General features: G+C 53.4%; 1 protein-coding gene across 1 annotated transcript in view; it reads left to right on the top strand.

The window, feature by feature from the left end:
- Igf2r (insulin-like growth factor 2 receptor) overlaps positions 1–9,261 on the top strand; it is a 76,650-nt gene that overhangs the window by 42,991 nt on the left and 24,398 nt on the right. The window contains exons 20-29 of the mRNA XM_013024527.1: positions 625–726; positions 2,400–2,595; positions 3,757–3,921; positions 5,278–5,421; positions 5,527–5,702; positions 6,208–6,295; positions 6,761–6,976; positions 7,689–7,819; positions 8,077–8,174; positions 8,661–8,800. Of these exons, the coding sequence (XP_012879981.1) occupies positions 625–726; positions 2,400–2,595; positions 3,757–3,921; positions 5,278–5,421; positions 5,527–5,702; positions 6,208–6,295; positions 6,761–6,976; positions 7,689–7,819; positions 8,077–8,174; positions 8,661–8,800 (1,456 nt within the window). The remainder of the gene's footprint in view (positions 1–624; positions 727–2,399; positions 2,596–3,756; positions 3,922–5,277; positions 5,422–5,526; positions 5,703–6,207; positions 6,296–6,760; positions 6,977–7,688; positions 7,820–8,076; positions 8,175–8,660; positions 8,801–9,261) is intronic.

Below are 9,261 nucleotides of genomic sequence, written 5' to 3'. Positions count from 1 at the left end.
TCTCCCTCTCCCCCTCTCCCTCTCTCCCTCTCTTTCTCTTTTGTCAGTCATGGGGCCTGAACTCTGGGCTTGAGCACTCTCCCTGAGCTCTTCAGCTCAAGGCAAGTGCACTTGAGCCACAGCACCACTTCCAGTTTTCTGGTGGTTAACTGGAGATAAGAGTCTCACAGACTTTCCTGCCCAGGCTGGCTTTGAACCATGATTCTCAGATCTCAGCCTCCTGAGTAGCTAGGATGACAGGTGTGAGCCACTGGCGTTCAGCATTTCTTTTTCTTTCTTTTATTTTTTTCCAAAGAGAAATTATTTCCAGATCTGTACTTTTCTCCTTAGTAATAGTTTTCTTATTGTAGTAATGTGGTAGCTTGAGAGCCTTTGCTTGTGTTTTAACACACCTGAGTCCTTGTCACACTTGGATGCAAGGAAGCAGCTACGTGTGAGCAGTTTGGGGGCGTGGACTCTCACATTGTCTTTCCCGTGGTACTGGGAAGTGAACTGGGGTGCTCTACCGTTTGTGCTATGCCGCAGCCTGACAGCGGCTTTTCAGATGCGTGGAGGCGCAGCTCTACTTGCACACAAAAGGTTTCTGGAGGCGCCCTGGGCTTACTGTGCTTCTGTTTCCTACAGGCTTGTTCTATAAGGGACCCCAACAGTGGATTCGTGTTTAATCTTAACCCACTCAACAGTTCCCAAGGATATGTGGTCTCGGGCATTGGGAAGACCTTTGTGGTGAGAGTGATTCATATTTCCACTTAGGTTTGAATCAGGGAGAGCACATTGGGTTTCTTATAGCTGGTGGGGGAGGGGAGGAGAAGCTGTCTTACAGAGTCACTGAGCACACTGACAAGCAGAGGGGCTCACAGCGATTCACAGCGTCACCCTTCTACCACTGTAGCACCTGGCACAGTTCAGGTGTGGGGCAGTCATTCTTCCTGACCTGCCGCTCTGTGTCCCCAGAGCAAGGTGGAAGGCCCTGACTTGGGCTTGTTAGAAATACAGATACCTGGGCTAGCTCCACACTTGAGGAGTCAGCAGCTCTGAGCTAGACCAGCAGTCTGATTTAACAGGCGCCTCAAGTGGTTGTGCGACCCACTGAAGTTGAGACCACTGACTAGTCAGGAGAAACCGGTGATTAGCTCAGCTTGTAAAAGGAAGACTGCCTGGGCAGAGAACTGGTGACTCAGCTGGTGATCCTAGCTGCTAGTGAGACTGAAATTGAGAAGATTGAGGCTCAAGACTAGTCTGGAAGAAACCGGTAGCTGCAGGGCTTCTACTTTATAGATAGACAAGTGCTCTATCCCTTGAGGCACATGGCATCTCTAGTCCTGAGAAGATTTTACAGCACCTTGATTGTGACTTTCTTATAGCAGCGTCTGAATTAAAACAATGGAGTAAGTGTTAAGAACAGGCAGTTGGCAATGAGAACATTGTAGAGTAATTAGTCGCAGAGGAGGGCTGTGTTTGAAGCCCCACAGGCAGACGGCGGATGGCAGTCTCCCGCCAGGAAAGCTGGGCAGGGTTAGCCCCTCAGCTGTCTTTTGTCCTCCTACCCTGTGCTCCAGCGTGTTTGTATGAGGCCTTTCATTTCCCAGTCATAAGTAGTGTGTTTAAATCACCGGAGTGTTAGCTTTACAGTGCTGTAAAGTTGGGTTTATACCAGATGGCTGATGAGCAGCTGATAGCCAGGGAGAATTATCTGTCTGCAGGACGAGTGAGAGGCACTGGTTTTGGGAATGCATAGGGAAGGGGCTATCAAGGGTGGTCACAGCCCTACAGAGGCCATTGTAGGACAGACCCGAGAGGTACTGTAACCATGGTGTCAGGATGTGACGTGCACACACAGTTCTCAGATGGCAGAGAGTGACAGTGTATAGCGAAGGTGGAGAAGTTGCTCAGAAGAGAAGTCAGATGGCTACCTCCCTCCTCCAGCAAGGCTCAGCCCCCTGAATACTTCCCGGGGGCCCACAAAATGGCAAGCCATAGCCTGGGCTTCTCCCAGCTCTGTTGTCAGCTTGCAGGCAAGATTTGGAAGGAAAGAGGGAACCTGTTTCTGATCTCTATGGTACTGGCACTGGAGTTGGAACTTAGGGCCTTGTGGACACTAAATGCAATATATCATACACATTTGTGATACTCGGATGGATGGATACACAGCATACATACATGCATGCATGCATGCATACATACATACATACATACATATGGGTGTATTAAACCTTAGAGGAAATTTTTGGGTATTGCTGCTGTTTGGATCAGCTTACATTTTTGCCTTTCTCACTAACTATAACTTAGTTCCCCAAACATAGAGCATTTGTAATTGAGCGATAGTACTGGATTAATGTGTCTGTGGTAAGTCATGGGACTTAAGTGCACTTGCGTGATTCCCACTCTCTGGTCGCCAGTTCAACATCTGCGGCACGGTGCCTGCCTGCGGGACCGTTGGTGGAAAGCCAGCCTTTGGCTGTGAGGCTGAAACCCAGACAGAAGACCTGAAGAACCTGAAGCCAGACAGGCCAGTTGGGTTTGAGAAAAGTCTCCAGCTGTCCACTGAGGGCTTCCTAACTCTCACCTACAAAGGCTCTTCCCCCAATGACAGAGGTGAGTGCAGTTCTACCACCTGTAGCTAACAGGGTCTGGGTGCTGTCCCTCAGCTCTTCAGCCACAGCACCACTTCTGGTTTTTCTGGTGGTTTATTGGAGATAAGAGTCTCATGGACTTTCTTGCCCGGGCTGGCTTTGAACCGTGATCCTCAGATCTCAGCTCTCTGAGTAGCGAGGATTAGAAGCGTGAGCCACCGGCGCCTGGCTCCTGAATTTTTTTGTGTGTACACAGGTACTGAGGCTTCAACTCAGGGCCTCAAGCGCAGCTCCTCTTCCACTTCTTTTCTTACTAACATTAGCACCTGGGCTGGCCTTGCACTATGATCCTCCCAGCCTCTCCTTCCTGAGTAGCGGGGATTTTAGTTGTGAGCCACTGTACTTGGCTGGCTGAGAAATAAGTGGTATTTTGTTGTTGCTTAATTATTTTTTGGTAGTTTCAGGGACTAGAGCTTGCCAAGCCCTTGAGCCATACCCCTGTCCTGGGAGGAGCCGTGTTCTATATGGTGCATTAGGAGTTGACAGCAAGAAGTCACACATTTCAAAGGAGCTAATGTGCAGTTTATATCTGAGGTGATAGGTACACCAGTTACGCTGCTCTAACCCCTGCATAAACAGTTTAAAAAGAGCCCAGAACACGGGCCTGGGGCGTGCACACAGCCGTGGCTTCCCGCACGCTGTGCCCTGTGCCCCTACCTCACCCTAGCAGCTCCCTGCCCCTGTCCTCCTCTTACAGAACAGTGAGTATGCAGCAGGCAGGGATACTCCTGAACGTTAGATCAGATGCGTCACGTGCCAGTTCAGAGCCTCTGGGGACTTACTGTCACACCCAGAGTAGAGGTCATTAACCCACAGGGGCGTGGGCACTGTCGGCTCTACATCACCTCCCGTGCTCTGCCCACTTGGTCTTGTTGTCTCTGTCTGAGCCCTGTGCGCTCTGCCTGCTCTGCCCCCAGCTCAGCTCTGGACGGCGTTGTCCTTGTCTTTGACCCTTACAGGTGTCTGGTGTAGTAGATGAGAGTTAGTTGTCTTCTGGTGTTTGCTTGAATGGATGTGGGCCTCAGGTAGAAGGAGGCTGTGCAGTCCCCGCTGTGAGCCTGCTGGCGGTGGCGCTCCGGGTCTGGGCCGCCTGGTGACTCGAGTGGCCTTGTTCCATCCACAGGCACTGCTTTCATCATTCGCTTCATTTGCAATGACGACAAATACCCGGGAACCGCCAAATTCCTGCACCAGGACATTGACTCTGCCCGCGGCATCCGGAACACCTACTTTGAGTTTGAAACTGCCTTGGCCTGTGTTCCTTCGCTAGTGGATTGCCAAGTCACCGGTGAGGCCGGGGGATTAGACAGGAAACGATTGAGAGTGGGGTGGGTATGTGTACGTATAGTATATGTGTGTCTCTGTGCATGTGTGTCTCTGTGTGTTAAACATGAGCATGCTGTAACAGCATATTGTACATGTGTGAATGTGAATGTGCCATGCTTATTTGTGTGTATTTTGTTCATGTAATTTACATATTTTATAGGCCATGTGACACTAGCATCACAGTTTTTACAAGTTTAGGATTGTGATGTTTTTCTGAGAGCTTAGACATAAAATGAATGGTTTTAAGCTATAGTTTTTAAGCTATAGTGTAGGGTAGGGTGCTGCTTAAGAACAGAGAATCAAAGGGCAAAAGGAATAAAAAACAAATATAGATATCAGGGTTTCATGTTTGAAAAGTAGGAAAAGACCTGAGAGAGCACCCTGAGCTCTGCCTGGGAAGTGAGCAGTGTCCTGGGGCCTGGACCCTGGACCCTGTGCCCGGCCTGGGAAGCAAGCGGAGTCCTGGGCCCTGCCTGGAAGTGAGCGGAATCCTGGGCTTTGGGCCCTGGGCCCTGCCTGGGAAGTGAGCAGAGTCCTGGGCCCTGGGACCTAGGCCCTGGGAAGCAAGTGGAGTCCTGCACCCTGTCTGGGAAGCCAGCAGAGTCCTAGGTCCTGGGTCCTGCCTAGGAAGCCAGCAGAGTCCTAGGCCCTGGGCCCTGCCTGGGAAGTGAGCAGAGTCCTGGGCCTGGGGCCCTGCCTAGGAAGTGAGCAGTGTCCTGGGGCCTGGGCCCTGGGCCCTGCACCCTGGACCTGGACCCTGGACCCTGCGCCCGGCCTGGGAAGCAAGCAGAGTCCTGGGCCCTGAGTCCTGCACCCTGCCTGGAAAGTAAGCAGAGTCCTGGGCCCTGCCTGGAAGTGAGCGGAATCCTGGGCTTTGGGCCCTGGGCCCTGCCTGGGAAGTGAGCAGAGTCCTGGGCCCTGCCTGAGCAGAGTCCTGGGGCCTGGGCCCTGCCTGGGGAGTGAACAGAGTCCTGGGCCCTACCTGGGGAGTGAGCAGAGTCCTGGGCCCTGGGCTCTGGGCCCTGCCTGGGGAGTGAGCGGAGTCCTGGGCCCTGCCTGGGGAGTGAGCTGAGTCCTGGGCCCTACCTGGGGAGTGAGCAGAGTTCTGGGCCCTGCCTGGGGAGTGAGCGGAGTCCTGGGCCCTGGGCTTGCTGCAGATTTGGCTGGGATGCTTCCTTGTGAAGGGTGGTGGAGAGGGACAAGCGGCTTATCTCTGTAGACAAAGGCCCTGCCCAAGTTAGGGAGCCACGCCCACTCCTCAGCCTTGTCTCTGTGAAGGGTAGAAGTTGGCTTTCCAGCATGTTTTCCTCTGTTCCAGACCAAGCTGGAAATGAGTATGACCTGAGTGCCTTAAGCACAGTCCGGAAGCCGTGGACTGCTGTGGACACATCGGCCGATGGGAAGAAGCGCACTTTCTACCTGAGCGTCTGCAACCCTCTCCCTTACATTCCTGGCTGCCGTGGTGAGTGCCCTTGAGAGTGTAGCTAATTCTGGGATTGTTGGAGGGTGGTTCACTCGAGGCCAGCCTTCTCCCACCCACCCACACCCCAAACTTCTCTTCTACCAGGCAGTGCAGTGGGGTCTTGCTTAGTGTCAGAAGACAACAGCTGGAACCTGGGTGTCGTGCAGATCAGTCCACAGGTTGCCGCCAACGGGTCATTGAGTATCCTGTACGTCAATGGTGACAAGTGTGGGAACCAGCGCTATTCCACCAGGATCATATTTGAATGTGCTCAGACGTGGGTACGTGTTCGAATCAGCGAGTGCTGCTAGTGGCCAGTTAACTCCTGTTTTCTTTGTTTTGGGGGCTGTAGTGGGGCCTGAACTCTGGGCCTGGGCACTGTCCCTCAGCTCTTTAGCTCAAGGCTAGTGCTGTACCACTTGAGCCACAGCACCACTTCCGGCTTTTTTCTTTTTGCTTATATGGTGCTAAGGAATCGAACCCAGGGCCTCAGGCACGCAAGGCAAGTGCTCTACCACTAAGCCACCATCCCAGCCCAACTCCTGTTTTCTTGTAGCCTTTGAGTCTTCTGCGTGGTCTAGAGCTTGCCTTTGTTTTCATGTGTGTGACCATTGCGGGGGTTCGATTAGAATGTTCTATTTCCTGCAGGGCTTAGCTGTTTCAGAAATACCATCTGCTTGGCTCCTGGGGGAGAAAGATTGGCTATTAATGGTGGTTACTTTTTGAGTATTACTGCTTTTTAAGATAAGTAGATGGGAAGCACTGAGGCTGTTGTTTTCTTGACAGGGATCACCCACATTCCAGCTCCTGGATGACTGCGAGTACGTGTTTGTCTGGAGAACGGTGGAGGCCTGTCCTGTGGTCAGAGAGGAAGGTGAGCCCGGGCTGTCCTTGGGACACAGCGCACTGCACGGAGCAAAGATGTTCCAGAGAAACCCGAGACAGCGCCTGCTCCTGAGAGATCACGGAGCCCTTTGTATGGGGGTGGCTTCTTATACTTGAGTTTTTACTCTAGCACATTTGCTAATTTTACCAAAGGCTTTTTCCTTGTGTACATGGTTGGATGGACTGTTAGCTTTTTCCATTTGAAAACAAAAAACAAGGTGGGGGGGTTGGAAAGGTCAGACTTGGTTTGCTTGCAGAAGTCGGCCTTTAATCTGTGATGTACCTAGCTTTTCTCCAAAGCTGTCTGCCTGACAGTTTGTGTTATATGTGAACAAGATGAAATAAGATAGAAGTGATTTAATTCCCATTTGGTTAAGAATCATAGAACTCTTTTGCTTGGCGGTGTGAACGTCTGTGTAATAGAGCTGCCCTTGCTTTGCATGTGCTCTTGAAGGAGACGATTGTCAGGTGCAGGACCCCAGGCATGGGAATCTGTATAACCTGAAGCCTCTGGGGCTCCGCGACACGATCGTGAGCGCCGGCGAGTATACCTACTACTTCCGGGTCTGCGGGAAGCTGACCTCCAGCGTCTGCACTACCCACGACAGGGCCAAGGTGGTCTCCTCCTGCCAGGAAAAGCAGGGACAACAGGGCTTCCAGAAAGTGGCAGGTACCTCTGATTTTCTTTTCCACCTGAGTTGAAAAAGAACAGGATTAAACCATTGAGCTGTTGTTGTTTTGGAAGTGACATTGCTGTGCAGTAGGAAAGAATAGCCACACGTTAGTGAGGTCTCCGAGGTCACACATTCCTTAGCAGATACACTGAAGATGAGGAATGCTGCAGAGTGCTTCTGGCTCAGGAGCCTGTCTCTGCCACCTCGGGGACACCCTGCGACTGGCAGTCCAGCATTGGGAGTTGGAGGTGATACCTTCTAGGGCTGAGCTCAGTGTACATTGTTTGGCTATGAATCTGGCAGAGCAGCCAGATGTGATGAGGAGGCTGAGGCAGAAGAACTAAGAATCTGGGTCAACTCGGACTCTTTCTCAAGAATAAACAAAGCAAAGCCTTTGGTCAAATCTCAGCACCTGGGCCAGAACTTGAACGACGAGGTTGAAGAAGCCACGGTTGGTGAGTCTGGCCCTCTTCTGTCAGAGCCGTGGGACAGTGACGCCCTTGCGTGTCCCCACGCCGTGGTTACTCTTCCCAGCTGCTGAGGCGGGAGGAGGCCTGGCTTTGCCTCCCCTGCGGGGAGGTGTGGCCGGGAGCTGGTAGTCCAGGAGGATGCAGCGTTGAGGGTGCATGATGTGACAGGTCATAAAAGAATAATTGTAACAGCCTGGGGCTTGTGCACTGAAGCTTGCTGGATGTGTTTCCTGCACAGGTCTCTTCACTCAGAAGCTGACTTACGAAAACGGACTGTTGAAAATGAACTTCACTGGCGGGGACACGTGCCACCAGGTGTATCAGCGCTCCACCACCATCTTCTTCTACTGTGACCGGACGACACAGAAGGTAGGCAAGTGCCAGTAGAGCCCCAGGGAGCATGCCTGCCCTTCCAGCTGCGGGGGGTGACGCCAGGGTCTCTCCTCCAAAGTCCCTCAGAAACTTAGTTTTGAATATATTACTTAGGGAAAAAAATGCATCAGAACATAAAACCACTTGTGCGGTGTTAGTGGACACACGGCCATTGGAGCCATTTTCTCCCTGTGACTCCCAAGCGGGGACCGGGAAAGCCTGACGTTCCTTCTCAGTCCATCCTCACTTTGCAGCCGGTGTTTCTGAAGGAGACGTCAGACTGCTCCTACTTGTTTGAGTGGCGGACGCAGTACGCCTGCCCGCCCTTCAACGTGACCGAGTGCTCCTTCAAGTAAGATGCATGTGGTGGACCTTGGGCCTTGGACCAGCTTGGTGTGATCTTACTGTGCCAACAGTGACCTGGGTGCAGGATTAGATTAGTCTGCTCCCCTCTGTCACTGTGAAGGGAGCCGGGGCGAGGTGACCGTCACACGTCTGAGGACTCCGGGTCACACGTGGAGGGGACAGCAGTGCATCTGGGGGCTGCCTGGGCCTGATCCTGCCTCCTGCCCCTTGTCCCAACCCCGCTTGTGTCGGGGGCACTGATGAAGGTGGCCTGACCCTTCAAGTGTGGAGGGGTGGGTGAAGCAATGTAAGGAGATGTTACAGAGACCACCAGAACTCAGCGGTGGAGACCGACCCTGTGAGGTTCTGTCCCTGGGCAAGGTTTGGCTTGGGAACGAGGAGCAAGCTCAAACACTCCAGCCTTTCCCGGGTGGAGGGGAGAGCACGTCATGAGCTAACGCGGACCTCACTGCGGCCTCTTCCCATCCTACAGGGATGCGGCCGGCAACTCCTTCGATCTCTCCCCGCTGTCGAGGTACAGTGACAACTGGGAGGCGGTGGTGCGGACCGGGGCCACCGAGCACTACCTCATCAACGTGTGCAAGTCGCTGGCGCCGCAGGCCGCGGGCTCTGGTGAGAGATGGCCCTGCTGAACGGCGCAGTGCTTGGGGGGGTGCAGCCTCGGGAGGCCAAGAAGCAGCAGCAGGGGGCAGAAGGTGTCTGTGACCTGGCCCTGGTGCGGTCCAGGCGCAGTCAGCGCCGAGAGCTCTCTGGGAACTTTTTCTGAACATGAGGTGTCAAATAGAAAGAATGGTGGCATGAAAGTGGGGGGCAGGGAGGGAGGAGAAAGGAGGGGGCGTGAGACCCTGGTGTGGTCACGGGCCTACGGCCAAGGTGAGAACTAGGAACCAGAGGTGTGTGTGGCACCAGGCATGCCCGGAAGGAAGGAGTGCCCTCAGAGTCCTGGGAAGGGTGCTTCCTGGGCATGACGCGGACCCACTGCCCACAGATCTGCTCAGATCTGCGTGCTGCGTTCCTCCTCCTTCCTTCCTCCTCCCCCTCTTCCCCCTTCCCTCCCCCCTCCCCCCTCTTCC

This window comes from Dipodomys ordii, unplaced genomic scaffold (genome assembly GCF_000151885.1).
Source record: "Dipodomys ordii isolate 6190 unplaced genomic scaffold, Dord_2.0 Scaffold77, whole genome shotgun sequence".
In the NCBI taxonomy this organism is placed as follows: Eukaryota; Metazoa; Chordata; class Mammalia; order Rodentia; family Heteromyidae; genus Dipodomys; species Dipodomys ordii.
The sequence above is the reverse complement of the archived record's forward strand: the minus strand, read 5'-3'. Positions and strand labels throughout refer to the sequence as shown.